General features: G+C 56.3%; 1 protein-coding gene across 1 annotated transcript in view; it reads left to right on the top strand.

Moving 5' to 3' along the window:
• The window catches only part of ATP6V0D1 (ATPase, H+ transporting, lysosomal 38kDa, V0 subunit d1), a 42,272-nt gene that overhangs the window by 14,249 nt on the left and 10,051 nt on the right, over positions 1-17,972 (top strand). Inside the window, exon 2 of the mRNA XM_006878692.1 lies at positions 13,757-13,928. Coding sequence (XP_006878754.1) covers positions 13,757-13,928 — 172 coding nt within the window. The remainder of the gene's footprint in view (positions 1-13,756; positions 13,929-17,972) is intronic.

Here is a 17,972-nt window from a genome sequence, read left to right on the forward strand (position 1 = left end):
GACCCTTCGGAGGACAGGTTATTACCACCTTGTTAGAATGTGTGTGTTCTCTAATGCTGCAGCCCACTTAGAGGATTGTACGCTATTGGTCAGCCCTGGATAGATAATGTCTATGGAGCGTGTTCCGGTCAGCTGAGACAGTAACAGCAAGCTTTTGGGTCCAGCAGAGTCGCCATCGTAGGAGTAAAGAAACCATGATCTGTTCTTACAAACCATATAAGTACTCAGAAGCATGAACTATTGTTGAGGGAGTTCTGGTGGCCTAGTGGTAAGAAGCTGCACTGCAATCTCAAAGGCATGCAGTTCAAATCCACCAGTTGCTCCATGGCATGGGAGAAGGATTGGCAATCTCCTCCCATCGACACACAGTAACAACAAGTGTGGTGGCTGGTTTCAACATGTTTTCAGAGGTGAAATGAGTCCCTGGAGGTGCAAACAGTGGCACACTTGGCTCCTATTACTAACGTGCTTTGGAGGAAAGGCCTGGCAATTTATTTCCCAGAAAAAAGAGCCATTGAAAACCCTACAGAGTTGTTGTGAAGTGGAATTGACTTGACAGCAGCTGGTGTGGTTTTGGGTTTGGTTTTGTTAGATAAAAAGTTGCAATGAACAACAGTCAACCTATTGCCATCGAGTCGGAACCGACTCATAACTGACTGGCGTTTCAGAGGCTGTCAGTCGCATGGAAGGAGATCGCCCATCTTCCCTGTAGAGCAGCTCATGGATTCAAACTTCCTGCCCTTGGGTTCGCAGTGCAATTCCTTACCTGTTAGATCACCAGAACTCCCTGAAGCTAGTGCCCTTGATAGTGGCCTTAGATAATGGCCTATTTTCGCAAGATGAGCAACCTCCTCTTGTGAGGTTTACAGCCTTGGAAACCCAACAGACGGTCAGTTTGGCTATGAGTCACTTTGACTCAATGGCAGTGGATAAGAGGCAGTGCATCCCATTAGCGGAATACCAGAAGATAAATGTGTGGAAAAATGTTTGGAAGTATAGACTCGAGATTGTCCCAAGTGGCAGCCTCTGCAGGAATTTCAGGTTTGAGAGGTTGGCGGAGGGGGCATTTCTTCCAGATTTTGGTGTGATGTTTTGTGTGGCAGGTCCAGGTTTCAGGGAGCCCCCAGCTAGCCCCTTCTCTACGCTAGAACACTTGGAGCCCAGGAGGTGCTTTGGTGACCTGCCCCCATCCCACACACCTGCCCCTTAGTATCTGCTCTCCTGGCATTTTTCTCCCTCCCTTCACGGGCTACTTCCTACACTGATCCATGCTTTCCCTTGCCTTTGTCCGAGAAGCTGTTCATGGTCACGTCAGTAACAGTCCACACAGAACTGATAACCTCTGTTTCACAAACCCTGCCCTGCAGAGGCCCTGCCAGAACTTGCTGTGATGAGTAATAATATCTACTTCTCTTGGTTTTACTTAGTGATTACGTAGGCATGGTTTCCATGGGAGAGTCAGCACCTGAGCTGGTCCTGAAATGGCCTTTTGAGGTGGTTTCAGCGTAGCCAGCCAGGTTCTGTGAAGAAGGACATTTTCTTGATGATCAGGGTTTCTGGAGGGCAGAGGAAGACCCAACACGTTAAGCACTTTGCATAGAATGTTTTTTAATCACTTCTCTAGTTTCTTTTTCTCCCCCCACCCCTTCTTTTCTTGCTGTGGGCCGTCAAGTCGGATCCGACAGGCCCAGGAGGAGATTGCCCCTCCTCCAGCAGAGCATCTAGTGGATTCGAACCACACACCTTCAGGATAGCAATGCTGTTTCTTGCCACTAGACCACCAGAGCTCCCTTTCTCTAGTTTCTTAAGCACCACACACTGCTCATGGTGGAACCTCTCCCATAGTAAGACTGTTCAAGTTGAAATGAAGCGGTTCAGAGCCGCTATCCCTGAGGGCGCGGGTCTGCCTCCGATAGGTCTGTCCCTCCCGCTCCCAGGACACCCAGTTGCCCTTCCTGCTGCAGGCAGGGCGGCTGCTCTGGCACCCCAGGCCCTTTCTGTCACTAAAAGCTGTTCCTATGCTTAGCATCCCGACACCCTCTGGCTTGTTAGCTTTGAGAATGAGTGGAGAGACAAGGTCAGAAGCCCCTCTGTGTTTTATGGTATGCCAACAAGTCGAGTATAAGGCAGAGGAGAGCTGCCCCGTAGGTTTTGCTGGCCTGCAATCTTCACACAGGCAGATCACCAGGGCTTTTCTCCTATAAGATGACTGGCGGAAAGCACCAGCCTTCAGTGAGCAAGCAACCTTATGCCTAACCATTGCACCACCCGGCCTCTCTAGGTAACCAAGCAGTTGACAGTCTCTTTGGTAAGTCACCTGAGACAGGAGCCTGAGCCTCTCTGGCTTGCTAAGACGTTTTTTGCAATCTCTGTGGGGCTGGCCATCCGGTCAACTCTGACTTCCTTCCTGGCCAACTAAGTGACTGTGGACATATGACTTTTCACCTCAAGCTTTGAAATGAAACCCAAATCACCTGTTTGCAGATTGTTAGAATTCAGTCAGAGTGAGGCTCAGTAGTCTTGTGTGATTGGATGGGAGGCGGCGTGTCTCTCTCTCTCTAGTAGACATGGTGCCAGGTTCTGGGAAAGGAGTGCACCGTGTCAGATTGTCCAGTTGATTCCACACCTTGCTTTACTAGACTATGCATCAGACATAGAGATGAGGTTGTGAGAAGGAAAAGCTATTGAGAGCTGAATAAAGGGATTTGTACTCTCAGAGGGTATGACTGCGCTGGAGAATAAGGGTGCAGACCGACAATCCCCAAGTGTCCCTCCGCACCTGCAGCTTAGTCCCCCAGGATGGATCTGCCTTCACTGATACAGGACAGACCAGTCTTCATAACTGGACACGAGCCCATCTTGTCTCTGCTTTGACTTTCACAGGCTTGCTGTCCACCTCAGGTGTATACTCTGTACTTTATGACACATTCCTGTGAGACTCTGTGGGTTTCTGGAGTTCCATTTCCCCAGGAATTGATGGCTGGAGGAGATACAGCCTGAAATTCTGAGGTAGTGATTAAGCAAGCTTCCCACCGGAGCTGGGCCAACACTCACGTTGCCATCCTGCTTTTAGCCACAAGAGGGCGAGCCAGGACTGCTTGGCTGTTAACAGAGCCTGGGAAAGGAGATCATAGCTGGACTGGTGTGTCCACCACACTATCTACCCCCGCCCCAATATCTGCCTGTGGCCACTGCCCCTTGGTGCTCGGCCTAGGACCTCACTTCTCCATCCAAGTCCTAGTAGGAATTCTCAGATCAGGGCTGTCTTCTGTCTACCCATCTCTTCCTCTGCTATTTCTTGGTACTTAAAAGGAGTTAGCAAGGGAGAAGCCAAGGGACATTCCCTGCTAACCTCAGCCCTAGTGCCCAGTGTGGGCTACTCTAGCCTTGACCATCAAAATATCTTCATTTCCCGCCACCTGGGTCACACTGGCACCTGTCACAGAGCTCAGCTGCTGCTGCACAGTCGTGAACCTTGGGGTTCCAAGTAAGAACCTCAAGTTGCCCAGGGCTCAGAACCACACTCCCAGGCAACTGGAAACACCACCATTGCCCTGCCATCCTGGCCCCTCCTCTGGGAGCAGGAACATCTTCCCAGCGTGAACTTCGCCCAGCCTCCTAGGACACCTTAGGGGAAACAAGTACAGGCACTAAGTGACATTAGAGACAACTGAAATTACATGTAGTCAGATGGATTGACACGGTGACTGCAGCGATGGGCCCAAGTGTGTCAGAGCTTGTGAGGATGGCACGGGATAGGACAGGGTTCCGCTCTTGTTCACTGGGTTTCAGTGGGTCGTTCTCAACTTGATGACAGTTAACAGCCACAGTTGTGGGTGCACATGGTCATGCTGGGAATAGGGTGGCCCTCACTCTCCTTCTTCACCCTGGACCCCAACTTGGAGGGCCTTCCTGGACTCTGCCTCATCCAACACCTACTACTTTGTCATTCCCCCCACCTTCTTAAATCTCTATTGTGTTGGGAGGTTGGGGTTCCTACTTTTTGAGAGGAAGGAGCACTGAGGTCCGAAAGGGCCACTTTCTAACCTAGGCTGTTATTTCGAAGGCTGGTCAGAACTGCTGAGGTCCAGTTTGGAGTCAGGCTCCAGGGGTGGGGCCGGAACTGTCCCACGGACATGTGAGTGGTCACGAGGATGAGGCCAGCTTGTGGCAAGAGGTGCAGCCCTGGCTGAATGCTGGGCACTGTGCTCTGGCCAGTGTTGGCCTGGCCTCAGCATTTGCCTAGAGCTTGTCGCACTAACTCCCCAGCTAGGATTTTTAGGCCTTGACCTCAGCTGACACTTCAGAATTTTTTGGTTGGAGATCAGGCCTTGGAATCACCTGTGCTGTCTGCTGCTGCAGGCCACCCTCTTCTGTCTGTGTGGCTCCTGTCTGTGTGTCTCTGATAGCTTCTTGTCACCAAATAAAGTCCCAGGCCTCTTCCACACGCCTCCCTGGACTGCTGTGAGCACTCAGGTCTCTGGGCTTGGGGTTGACCGGGAAGGAACCGTTTGCGAGCTGGAAACCGGCCCTTGGAGATAGATGAGTCAAACCTTCTTACTATACACGGAAACTCAGAGCCCAGGTGGGGCTGGAGCTTGCTGTTGTACTGCTCTTGAACCTCCTTGTCTTCTTGTCAGATCATCTTCTGTTAGGTGGTTCTTTCTTCTATCTATTCCTTCACTTGTTCTCTCAACAGTCTCCAGACTATGCCTCTGTATGCCCAGCCGCAGACTCAGAAAAGATTCATTGAAAGAGGCCTTGCTGGGGCCCTAGACCTGCTGCAACGTGGCGTCTCACTTCGAGCTAAAGAGTTAGGAGTAGGGCATATGGTGAGCTGCAGGTCATGGAGAACGAAGGGGCCTGGAGCCAGGCTTCGGATCCTGCCCTCCCCGCAGCCCCATGACTTCCATTATTTGGACCTAGTGGCTTCTATGGAAGAAGTTCTGGTGGTGCAGTGGTTAAGCTCTCAGCTGCTAACTGAGAGAGCTGAGCGGTTCGAATCACAGGAGCACAATGTGGCAGTGCTCCCGTCCTGTATAGCTTAGAAACCTATGGGATGAGTCTGCTCTGTCCTAAGAGGTTTCTGGATTGAAATCAACACAAGTGGGTTTGGTTTGGGTTCTGCTAGAAGGCTCCCTGAGCAGGTGTCACAGCCTCCCTCTGAAGGCCTGGCCCACGTTCCTGTACGATTGTGCTCCGCATGGCTTGTTAACGCTTCCCCAGCATGCATCTCACCAGGCGCCAGGACTGAGAGACAGCGGCGTCTGAAAGGAGGAGTCGAGGGCTACATGCGACCCCCCTGCATGGTCACTGCTCCTCCTTTCCCGCCTGGCCGAGCCTTGGAGCTCCGCAGGCCGTGGGTGGCAGTGACCCTCTGAACAGGTTCCATGAGCTGCAGTGAATAGGGCTTCATGCCGCCCCTTGCGCCTGATCTCAGGAGCCCATCCATGTGCCTTCAATCTAAGTCGAATTCTTTTTCAGGCTGGTCCTAGGCTCTAGGATGCTCCTGCCAGCACGCAGCATGTTCACTGAGAACAGCAGCCCCTGGGGAGCCTTAGAGCTGCCTTCTACTCCCACCCAAGCCCCGGCTTTCTTAGTGTCCTTCCTCCAGAGCCTTAAACGTATAGACCAGAAATGCAGCATCCAAGGTAGACAGAAGCACGCAGACAGTGCAGGCCCATGACTCAAGGAGTCCCAGCAGCACAGACCAGCTTCTGACCGTGGTCACTGCCAGACCAGACCAACCTCGCCCCTTCTGTCACTCTCACCCAGGTCAGCACAGCCTGTAGCACTCCGCTAACACCTTCAGGTCCTCCAGCTGTAGCAGCCCCACCATAGAGAGCTTACTCAAGGTCAGAGTGCAAGGAAGCGGGTGCAAGAGGTGTGGCCCCGCTGCCCAGGGAGAGGCTGGGCAGCCTGCTTCTCAGACTGGGCTGTGGCCGAGGAACAGAGGGGAGCTGCCCTCCAAGCGCTGTGTCTCTCGGGACATGCCTGTCCTGTGGAGGGAGCCTCAGGACCCTGGCGGGGGTGACTTCCCAAGGGGCTGTCCGTGCGGATGTCCGCGCAGGGAAGCTGCTTGGAACTTGCCCTGGGTGCAGCAGTAACCAGTTCTGCCCCACCCTTTGGCATAAGCTGTCGCCTCCTTGGCACCCCTCCTGATGTCCGATGGGTCAACTTCCTCATGGGATGTGAGAGATACTTTGATTCTCCCAACTGCAGGGACGAGGTGTTCCGAGAGCACAAGGGCAATTAAATGTGACTCTGCCACCACCTGCCACCTGTCTCAGAGCAGGGTGAGGGGTGACAAACCAGGACAGACATCCTGCCGCCTCTGAGAAATGAGGAGGACCCTCCTGGGTCAGGTGTTACTGTTGGGTGAGGCCGCTGGCCCCAGGGGTCAGCCCCGTCCCTCCCTGAAAGGCCTCCAACGTGAAACAGAATGCTGGTCCATGGGCTGAGGAAGGAGAACTTTGTGTCCCGTCCCTGCAGAAGCTCGTCTCATGCCAGCTGAAACCCAATAGCTTGCATGTGGCCGTGCCAGCAGTAGGCTCCAGGTTCTTCCCAAGGCTGCTGGCCCGCCAGCCCTGGGGCTTCCCGTGGAGCAAGAGCCACCCTTGCTGTACCCCAGCTTTCCTGCAGCTCAGGGCTGTTGGTGTGGTGGGTGGTGGTCTTAGCCTCTGTCTGCCCAGAGCTCCACAGGACTCTGCGGGTAGGTGAGGTAAGAAGTGGGCCTGGGGACAGGGGCCAGCCCGGTTCCTCCTTCCCCAGAGATAGCAAGGCATGCTCACACTGCACAAGGACCCCCAGAAGCCTCTGAGAAGGGCCAGAACAGAACAAGGACAGGTGGACTAGGGAGTCAAGAGCCCCAACGGGGGCTGAGGGTGCTGGCTGATGAACTGTGGCCGATCCTCTGGCAGGAACAGTGGCTTGTAGCTTGCTGTGCTCACTCACTCTGCATGACTAGCTCTGTTCAAGTTCCGTTCCAGGTGCCCTGAGAGGCTGGCACCAGATCGCTTGCCAGACAACAGATAGGAACCTGGTCCTGGAGAGATATCCACAGGCTGCTTGTGCCAGGATTCAACCCAGGTCCCTGGGGCTCAAAACCTCAGATTCTCTCCACTTCCAAAACTCAGTGGCTGGTTCACATGGATCTGCTGTGACACGAGCCAGCTGGGAAGTGATAGGTGGGTTTGCACTGGCCAGAGACAAGGGGCTCCTGACACCCCGGTTCAGGGGAGGTGCCAAGGCTCCAAATGAGCAATGGTAGATGGCACGTGAGGGGCGGGGGGGAAGAGCTGGCATCTGGTAGGGAGAGTTGGAACTTGGAGTTACTTGTTTAGTTGGAGTTACATGAGGTTTGTCGGGAGACTGGACTGGGCCCTGGCCGCGGTCTGGGAGCTGTTGAGGGCATTATATGTGCATGGCATGCCCCAGGTATATCTGGAGTTAATGGTGTCCTCACCGTGACCCTCACACTGGGAGTTTCCGATGTGGCGCTCTGATCTTCCAGAGTCAGGCAGTCCATGTGCACATCTGCTTTGGAGCTAATATGAAGGTCTCATTCCCAGAGCCTCGGAAGGAGGAGAAGGGGGCTCTAGCTATGATCACACCACCAGCCTGGCCACCTTTCTCAGATGTGCTTTGAGGCCCTATAAATCGTAGCATTGGAGAGCCTCATTCAAGGCTCAGGAGGCCTGGAGGATGGAGCCCAGCCCCTTCGAAGCAGACCCTCACCTGGACCATAAGGAGTGAGAGATCCCCTGCCACCCATGCTGGAAGTGGCAGGCTGGGCACACGGGCTCTTGGGAGCATGTTCTCACATCTGGTTTCACTCACTGAGCCGCAGTTCCTAAAAACCCCTGAGCTCCCCAGGAGAGCGTCGAGGAGTGACCTCTGGAAAAGCAGAAGTAAAGTCTGGGAACACGCTGTCCTCTCACACTGTGCCGTGGCCAGCTGGCCAGCCGAGCCCCTCTGTGGGCCATGAGGCCATGGGTGAGACTGGAGCAGGGGGCCGCCCTGCGAACATGTTGTGCCAGGCGCTGCGCCTTGAGGGGGCAGCATGGTACCAAGCCTTGGCATGGACTAGGCCCTTCCCCTCCTGCTTCCCAGAGCCTTTGGAGAGCGGCTACAGAAACCAGGGAGGGCGCCTGGAGAAGCCACATGCATCAGCCCCTATAGTCCCGCAAGGACTGAAAGATTACACCTTTGGGGCTGTCAGGATCTGGGAAGGTTTTCAGGAAGGCGGAGACAGAGCTGCCCAGCTGCCACCTCTCAAAGTCCGCCTGGGGCTGGCGGTCACTCTCAACCTTTGTCCTAGGATGCACCCTGGTCAGTCTTGGGGATCCCTGTGCCCCAGTGCTAGGCTTTCTGGGGTTTTAATAGGTATACCAGCCAGAGGTAAAGTGGAAACTATGGGGTCAGCTGGTAGAGCTTGATGAGTTCTAGGTGGAACAGGCCAAGTGGATACTAATGGATACTAGTGGATTCTAGCGCTGAGCTGGACCTGCGGAGCCCAGGAAGTGGACTGCGGCAGAGGCATTCTTTATTTAATTTTGTATTGGTTTGCATATAATTATTCATATCCATCATGTTTTATATATGTGCTTTGTGTTTTATACAGTCATTCATATATGTTGTGTTTCTCTCATGTACTTTATGTTTTACGCTATCATCCATAGTGCGTTATATTTTGTAGAATTAATTACCATTGCTCTGTGGCTGTTAGGGAGCTCTGGTGGCCTAATGGTAAGGAGTTGCACTAGAAATGCAAAGATGAACAGTTTGAATCCACCAGGCTGATTGGCGGGAGAAAGATAGGCAATCTCCTTAACAACTATGCCTACCATCATTCTGTCTTTTAAGTCCCCATTGAACAGTTCCCATCCCTACACAGACACCCGCCAACCTCTGCTTCCCAGTGATTTTTGTCCCTTTTAGCAGAGACACTCTTAAAGTGGACAGTGCTGCCCTGTGGTGGAAGGAGGCCGGGGTGTGCATTCCCCCGGATGTGCATCCTCCCAGCCCACCTGAGGAATCAGCTCCATTCCTCCACTTCAGATCTTCCCTCTAGAACAATCCATAGACTTCTCTGGAGCACTTGTTTGGGAACAGAGATGGCACGAGAGTTACTCTCTGCCTGGAATAGTGCTGGTAGACCAGAGACTTGAAGGCTGAGGCCACCGCAGAGTTAGGAGCCTCATAGCCAGTGGGGAAGAGGCAGGGCTGAGCCACGAGGTGAAGGTGACAAATTCATGTTGGAGTTGGAGGCCTTCACTCTGATGTCTGTGTGGAAAGTGGACTTGGGAGCAAAGGGCCAAGATGTGCATGGAGTTGGAGGCTGGTGAAAGGGCACATGGCAGTGAGGAGGCCAGAATGGTCCTGGGAAACCCAGTCCTCTTGCTTTGAAGAGGGGTAGGTCAGATTGCAGAGAACTTTCTGATAACAGCAGCATCTTCTGGAACTGCCTCTGAGGAAGTCTTTGTTGTAAGAGATCCCAAGCTGGCCAGACGTCCCGGGTCGGGGCTGTGGATGGGAGGGCTGTGGGCAGAGCAGAATGGTCCCCTGAGTCTGTGCTAACGTGAACGCTTCTAGGCTCAGCCTGGGCACGTCTGGGGCTCTCGGGTCATCACCAAGGCTGTTGGGTGGCCGAGCCCAGGGCACTGAGCAGGACTGGCCTCTGCCTTCAAGAAGCCCCTGCCGTCCTTGACTGCCCCCGGGGGCTGGGCCAGGGCTGGGTGGCCAGGTCTCCCACGAAGCTCTCAACAAGTTCCAGGCCTCTCCTTGCTCAGGCCACGCCCCCAGTCATCTCCCTCCTCCGCAGAGAGCAGGAAGCTGGAGGCGGCTGGTGGGGAGGGGGGCTCCTGCTGCCCTGTCCCAGCCCAGCGAGTGTGGGGCTGAGGACACCAGGGCTGCCAACCATTGGGCCTGGGTGCCAGGTCTCTCCAGCAGGGTCAGGGCTGGTTGAAAGCCCTGTGTGGTCCCCTCGTGGGCAAGCCGAAGGATCAGCCAGCCTGCCTCCATCCAAGTCGCCTCCTTGGCTGGCAGGCTGTCCCCTCTGCTTGGGTCACAGGGAGCTGTGGGGCTTAGCCAGGGAAAGTGGTCTGGAACAGCCCTTTGACATCGTCCCTGGGGCCTTTTAAAAATGAGTTTCCTGGTAAGGAAGACTCCTCAGGCCTTGGGCAGGATTCTCGGTAGAGTCTCCGGGGCTTGCTCTGATCGACAAAAGCCAGCAGAAACCACCCGGCCGCCAGCTTTCCAGCGTGCTCAGAGCTGACTGCAGCGTCAGCAGAATGCAGCAGCCAGGGCCCAGAGGGTTTGCTGTAAGGCCTGAGCTCGGGCCTAGAGTGGGGGCAAGCAGGGGAGCCCAGCTCAGCACTCTTCCCCCAAAACACATGCACATGTTCTCAGTTTCTCTAGAAATATCTAATGCCATTGGTGATGCCAGAGGGGCTTGTCCTGAATTGTGCCCAGCCCGTGTTGACATAGGGAGCTCTGGTGGCCTAATGGTAAGAAGGTGCACTGCCAACCTGAAGGCAAGCGGTTCGAATCCACCAGCTGCTCTGAGGGAGATGGACGGGCAGTCTCCTCTCATGCAGATTACTCTCTCTGAATACCATTTAGAGGGTCAACTATGGATCGGTTCCGACTCATGGAACCTAACCACGTAGTTTTGACAGCGACTGCAGCAGCGGGTGCGGGTGGGTCAGAGATGATGAGGATGGCACAGGATAGGACAGGCTTCAGGTATGTTGTCCACTGGGTCACTCTGAATTGTACTCAGCTCGACGGCACCTAACAATAGTGTGGATTTGGTGGACAGTGCCCAGACTGTCCCCACGGTCGGGAAGGAAGCATGCTTGTGGCTGTTCCCGCCTCTGCCACCTTCCTGCTTTTCTGGGACTGTCAGCTAGGTCTGGATCCGAAAGGCCTGCCAAGGGTGGTGGAAGAATGCAATCAAGGAAGCACAGGGCTGGTGAGAAGAGAAGAGACCACCAGGCCTGCTCCACATCCTGGCCCCTCCATACCCTAACTGCAGGGCCCAGAACAATTCCCCGCTCCCTCTGATTCTTGAGTTAAAACGGAAGTGGCCGTGAGGGTCTTGCACTGCTCCTGGACTGGGGCTAAGAAGCCAGTAGCCCCATGCCCTTCCAATAGGCATGGGTCTTGGTATCCCTTCTCCTATTGGGTTGATGCTTCACACCCAGCCAGCGCTGCATTTGGACTGCAGACTCGCTTGACCCTGGCAAGGGAAAGGGCGCTTGGCACTGGGATGCAGTAAAGCCAGCCTTCCCAGGTGGAGCAGGCCGAGACGGGGCCGGAGGAAGTGCTTCTCTGCTGGAGAGCTCATGAGGGGGTGAAGTGGGAGGTGACAGTACACGCTGCCCGCCTGGGAGCCTCCAGCAGCAGGTGCCCAGGGCTCGGGCTGTAAGAGCGACAGCAGCAGGCAGTAGGGAGGGCCGGAGCCTGAATGCTTTATAGAGGTTGCTTCAGAATGCTCATCTTACTGCCCCAGAAAGGAGCAGGGGCCACTGGCATGAGGGAGTTTTGACCCACTGCTCTGTACATACTGGCCAGGCCTCCAGGCGCAGACTGGGAACTGGCCTCCATGGCCTGAGAAGGGCTCAGGCCAGCCGCCTGGCCGAGTAGATGAGCAGACAGGTTTGGGCTGGCAGCTGTTGCACCAGATGGTCCGACCTAGAGCTCTGGATTCCCGGCCTGGCTCCCAGCTGCTGTCCACTCTGCAGCTTTGCCCAGAGGGGATTTAAGCACCTGCTGGGCCCCAGCCAGTCTTCTTTCACCCTGCAGTGGCTCCGGCTTCTCTAGGCTGCAGAGGACCCTGGACAAGGGCAGGGGCTTATTGCTAATGGGCTGGGCTGGGCATGTGGGAGTGTACACACCTGAGCAAAAGGGAGTGTGAGAAGAATAAGAGGGTGGGCGTCTCCCTGCCCTCTCTCGTCCTTTTACTCCATCTCCCTTTGGGGAGTGACGGTGGGGGCAGTTGGCCCCTCCTGCTAGCCTGAGAGAGTGAAGTTCACTCCCTGTGTGCCCAGGGGCCACCCCCCACTAGGGATGAGATGGGGGGCATTCCAGTGGCTTGCACACCTCTGTCCTCTGCCACTCACTTCCCTCCAGTTCTACTTAGCTCACCTGCTTTTGTGTCCATTCTTCATGGGGTACAAGTGCAGGGGTATCACAGGGGTTCCTAAAGCCTGCAGAGGATTTGTGCGCCGCACCCTCTCACGCAGGTCAGGAGAGCATGGCCCTCTGAGCCCCAGAGACATGCGGGGAAGCCGTGGTCAGGAATGACCACATGACCACAAGAGTGGCCTCTGCTGTCATCCTCAGGGAGCAGAAGCAGCCTTGGCATTTGGGGCCACATACAACCACGTGCAGGTGTCCCGTAGTCACTGCCCTCTGTACTGGCCTCCTACAGGCCTGGGGTAGACCGCCCTGCCATCTTCACCACTCCTCTCCCATTCTTTCATTCATTCTACACTTAACAAGCATAACAACACACCAGACCATATTCTCTCTGGGCTCTAGAATACCACAGTGATCCAAACAAAGGCCTGCCCGCACGGAGAGAGAGAGAGCGTGCGTGCGTGTGTGTGTGTGTGTGTGTGTGTGTGTTGGTCAGGTGAACTAAGGCTAAGTGCTACCAATAAAAGTGACACAGTGAAGGCTCAGAGCCATGGGAGCTGCAGGCCAGGCCTCTGAAGAAGTGACATTGGAAGGGAGACGTGGAGGGAAGAGCAGAGATGGCCATTGCTCTGCATGTGAGAAGAGGGCAGGGGAAAAGCCCTTAGATGAAGCCCTTCTCGGTCCTAAGGGAGTTTAAGAAAGGTCAGTGTGGCCAGGGCGGCAGGTGAGGGGAAGCACAGGAGACATGCAGTCAGAGGGGTGAGGGGATGGTGGTGGGACAGCCGCCCGGGGCCTGCAGAGGCCTGTCTCTCATTCTGAGTGAACAGACACCTTAGAGAGTTTGAGGTGTGTGAAGGCAGAGTCAGGCTGGAGTTTTTTTGCTGTGGGAGGAGTACACTGGGCATCCTCTGGGCTGTTGCTGTGATCCCCCTGGGGCTCAGCCCTCCTCCCCTCCCTGGGCCCCTCTGCTTCGTCCTCTCTATTCTTCTTCCTCCCCACTCCCTCAAAGTCCAAAATGGGAGAGAACCTTCAGGGTTGCCCCCCCTGCTGCCTACTACTCCTAGAGGACACCAGTTCCCCCCTTCCTCATCCCTCCTCCTCCTCCTCCTCACAACTCTCACTAGCCGTTACGGCCCCTTTTCACTCACGCCGGCCCTCCAGGCTTCTTCCTTGTTCGGCCACCTTGCTGTGTCCTGGTCCGGCAGGCTGTGCTCATCCTTTCTCACCCATCTCTGGACTCCCTCTGCTTTCAGTGTCTCTAAGGCCAAGGGGCCAGGTCTTGAGCTTGGGGTCAGGGCCATCCTGGAGCCCCACATGCAGAAGTCCGAGGTGCTGTCCTAGGTTGCCTCGGAGCTCCGGCTAGGCTTTCCTGGAATCTTGTTCTTTTTGTGCTTTGACCTTGGGGCTGGCTCATGGCCCAAGGGTCTGGGACATCCCGAGGACTTTGTCCTGGTTGCCTTGATGTAGGCTCTGAGCCAGCAACAGGGAGGTAGAGGCAGGAGCAGGAGATGAGATATGAGCGCAGGGGAGACCTAGAGGCTGGGACCTAGAGTTTGCTGTGGAGTGTGGAGGCTCAGAGTGGCCAGGCCTCACCCCCACCCTTGTGTTTCAGATCTGAAGCTGCATCTGCAGAGCACCGACTATGGTAACTTCCTGGCCAACGAGGCATCCCCACTCACAGTGTCAGTGATTGACGACCGGCTCAAGGAGAAGATGGTGGTGGAATTCCGTCACATGAGGAACCATGCCTATGAGCCCCTTGCCAGCTTCCTGGACTTCATTACGTGAGTGCACCCTCCAGCTGCTTCCCCCACACCCCCACTCCGTCAGGAGCAGGCCCAGCGCGTGTTCAGCCCGGCCATCCCTGTGCCTGTCCACCAAGCAGTCCCTTCACAGTCCTCTCGCCCAGTGACTGCGCTGCTTGTCCAACAGTCCTGGGCCTCCAGGTCCCTGGCCGTAAAGGGAGGTCACCAACCTCACTGCTGGCCGGGGCCTGATGGACAGGCAGGAGTGTCTCATGCTAGAGTGCTGGGTGAAGCTCTTTCCCAACACTTGTCTATAGAGGTTTGGATGGGACGACCAGGAAGGTGGGAGCCCTGTTCCTTTCTTACCCCCCAGTTCCCACACTGAACACTTGCTGGGCCCCCCTTCCAGTGCCTGTGTCCAGGGCCTGAGGGGTAGGCCATTCAAAGATGCTGACTATGTCTGCCTGAGACTCATTCTCCAAGTGCTCAGACCATGGCCTTATGTCTTACAGAGAAGGGGGCAGGGGGGCACCAAATGGCTGGCTGCCTTTCCCAGCTCTGGCACAAGCCCCCAGGATCCCAGATGGGCAGGGCCCCGTGCCGTGACTCTTAGCTTCCCATCGCCTGACCCTCTGGCACAGGGCAGCCTCTGCTTGCCATGTGTGCCCGCGGAAACAGGGAGCTGATGAGGCGTCTGCAGGGGTGGCCTTGGAGCCAGGGCCTAGTGGACAAAGAGATGGCCCCTGGCCAGGTGGCTGGCTGGCGCGCAGGTGGTGAGCAGAGGCGTGCTAGGTGGCATGCTGAGGGGAGGCCGTCCCAGGCGCGCTCTGAGTACTGAGGGGTTTTGATTGCTCCCTGATTGGGCCCTCACCCTCACCCTGCAGACCTGGCAGACCTACCCGCTTGGCCCTCAGTGTTAAGGTGCATGCCTGCTGCCTGGCCTCAGTCCCACTCTCAGTAGGAAGCAGCCACTTGCTCAAGATCATGGAGCTGCAATCAGAGCGGCCCCAACCTTGGACAGGAGGGGGACACCAAAGGCCTGAGAGGACCTGCCAAGGCTGGGAAGCAGGCCCTTTCCTGGCCACGGGCTCCGCTCCCTGGAGGCCTCCCTGCTGGCCTGGCTGGGCCTGGACCTTACTCTGCTGGCGTGGTCCTACTGGGGCAGAGGGTGAGAGGGGAGCGAGAGGGCGGGGGTGGGGCGTCATATGCTGCCACATTGGGGACCGCTCTGTACACCCATTGGTCATTCGATCCCTCGCCTGGGCCTGTGTGTCGCTGCGTCAGCGCCGGAGCTGGGGGTATGCCGGGAGGCCGCGTGCTTCTTGCTAGAGCCCAGCCTTCACCTGCAGTTTGTTTGCACAAGGCTTCTTTAGCTTCCTGATGAGCGCCCTCATCTTCCAGCGAGACCGGCCAGCAGAGGTTGGGCTCTGCCGGTGGCCAGAGGTTATCCGTCCTGCTGCTCACATGCCCACCTGCCTCTGCAGCTATCCCCCAACCTGTCTCGGTGCCCACGGCGGCTCAGTCTCAGCCTGCCAGGCTCTGAAACTAGAGAGGGCTCTGCATGCGGCTGCCTGGGGCTGCACAGCTGCCAGCTCTTTGCTGGAGGTTGGCTGCAAACACCAAGTGTGCTCAGAATGGCCCCGCTCTGGCCTGTGGCAGCCAGGCCGCATCCATTCATGGCCATTGTGGCTCCCAGTCCTCCCAGCCACCTCGCTCCTGCCCTCACCCGGGAAGAGCTCAGCAGCCACGTGTCATCCCGTCTGAGCCCGTGGCTGCTCCTTCCATGACCCCGGCATCTCTAGTGACCAGCTCCCCTGCTCCTCCACTCTCTTCCACTTAAGCCACCCCCACCAGCGGCTGCCCAGGGCTGTGTCACCACCTGGAACTGCTCCACCCCTGAAATCGCTGAGTCAGACACCCCCACTCTACCCACAGTCCTCGGGCCCTCCAGCCCACTCGGTCCCTTGCGGACACGGGTTCCGGACTCAGCAGGACACTGAGCCCCGCTTCCTCCCTGCTGCCCCTTCTGTCTTCATTTCCTCCCCTCCCCAGCTGCAGTTCCCTGGTCCATCACTCCGACGCTCTTCTGCCAATATCCGCAGCTCTCTTGGCTGCCTGTCTCCTGGTCCCGCCCGGCTGGCAGCCCCCCAGCCCTGGAGGAATCCCAGCAACCTCCAACTTGGAGCCACCCTCCCCCACTGCACTGCTGGGATGGGGCTGGGGACGCAGGGTCACTCCTGCTGCCAGACATGCCTGTCGATCAGCCTCAACTTGTCCCTGCCCAGCTGGCCTCTTGCGCTCGCTCCCTACTCAGCACCCTGCAGCCCCCTCCCAGGATGGGGAGACCACCTATCCATCTAAAGTACCATCCCTCCTCCTCCAGCCTCCTCTCTGGGCAGATGGCCCACCTCCTCCTCCACGGAGACAGTAGGAGCCAGGATGCCTCTCAGCGCTGCATCTGCACCCCTACCCCAGTCCAACGGCAGAGGCACCTCCTTTTCCAGGTCCTCCTATCAATAACCTAGACCCCTCACCACCACTTCCAGGACTGTGAAAAGCCATTCACTTGCACTCTTGTCAGTGTAGCCACTGCTTCCAGATTCTTCCCCATCAGTGTCTACAGCAGCAGTCAGATCTCTCCTGTCTTTAAAAACCCACCTGATAAGGCCCAAACTTCTGCCTTCATTCTTCTTTTAACCAGTCTACTTCGAGTTGTCCTGCCCTCTATACAAAGCCCTGGTGGAAGTCACCCCAGACCTTCAGGGTAGCCAAGGCTTCCAGGCACTGGTCTGATCATCCAATGAGCCCTGCCACCCCTCTTGTTGTCCCTCCAGCTATATCCTTCCAAGAGGCTTTCCACCAACCTCCAGGTTGCACCCACCCTGGTGTTGACCCTCGGGTCTGACTCCTACCTCCTGTTTGTTCCTCCTCTGCCTCCACCCTTCCCCACAAGGCAGAGGTGCTGCCAGATCATCCCAGGTGTGAGGAATATTGCAGAAAGCGGTGATCCCTTCCACTGGGGCCTGTGCCAGGGGACCTCCCATAGACTGGGGCTCTTTACTGGCTGCCCTGAAGATACAAATATGTTTGCCGAGGGGAAGGGTGTCTAAAGGAAGAATTTGGAGTTGGCAGTTCTAGGCTGAGGGAACCATGCCCTGGCTCTGTGTCCCCCATAAGCAGACTCTAGGTGTGGTGCCCCATCTGGGATGAAGAGGGTACCCCAGAGATGCTTAGCAGAATGCAGCTAGAGGGGAGAAAGTGCAGTCTGCAGGTGGTGGGAACATCAGCAGAGCCCTAACTTTGGTGCAGAGATTTGGCAAAATAGTGCTCTCGCTGCCCCCAGACACAGCTGGTCGGGACTCGTGGCAGCTCCAGGGACACAGCTGGAACCTTCCTGGAGGTCAGCTTAGCTCCATTCCTCGGAGAGTCTCGTGTTTCACGTTGGAGCCGCCCCAAGATGGCTGGAACACGCGCCCTCGAGGTGATGAGAACTGTCACTGAGGTGTCCACGCAGGAGCTGGTCGGGCCTCTTCCGCCTGCCCGTGTGAGCGACACCGCCTGCTGGTTTTGTCGACCCCTTTGTAGCCAACTTTCAGTTGGTCCATGTGTCTAGGACCAACCCTGGGCCAGGCCCACTGCCGGGAGGGAGATATCAGGATGCAGTGGTATACGTATCAGTGCGGTGTTGACAGATGTCTAGAGAGGCCTGCAGTCGCTGCAGCAAGTGGAGCCAGGCCATAGGTGGCCTCGCAGCATTCAAGGGACTGTAGGTCAGGTGGCATTAGAGGGACCACTCCAGGCGGGTGGCTGGAGCAGGGGCGGCTGCCTGACCCTGAGCAGGAGGCTGCCCTCAAGTAGACGATCACCAGTCGTTTCGATCACCAGTCGTTTCATTTTGAGATGATCTAGATCCATTTCAGGGCGATGACACGTGTTATGTCATTGAACCAAGGGTTGCAGGCAGGGAGGAGAAGAGACCCATCAGACTGGAAGAGTCACACCCCGTATGAACTTATTGCTTTCTTCCATTGAGGAAACACGTGGCGGGCAGGAGGGCAAGCGTGGCGCCACCATCACTGCCAG

This window comes from Elephantulus edwardii, unplaced genomic scaffold, assembly GCF_000299155.1.
Source record: "Elephantulus edwardii isolate Elephantulus edwardi_28Jun2011 unplaced genomic scaffold, EleEdw1.0 scaffold00001, whole genome shotgun sequence".
Taxonomy (NCBI): Eukaryota; Metazoa; Chordata; class Mammalia; order Macroscelidea; family Macroscelididae; genus Elephantulus; species Elephantulus edwardii.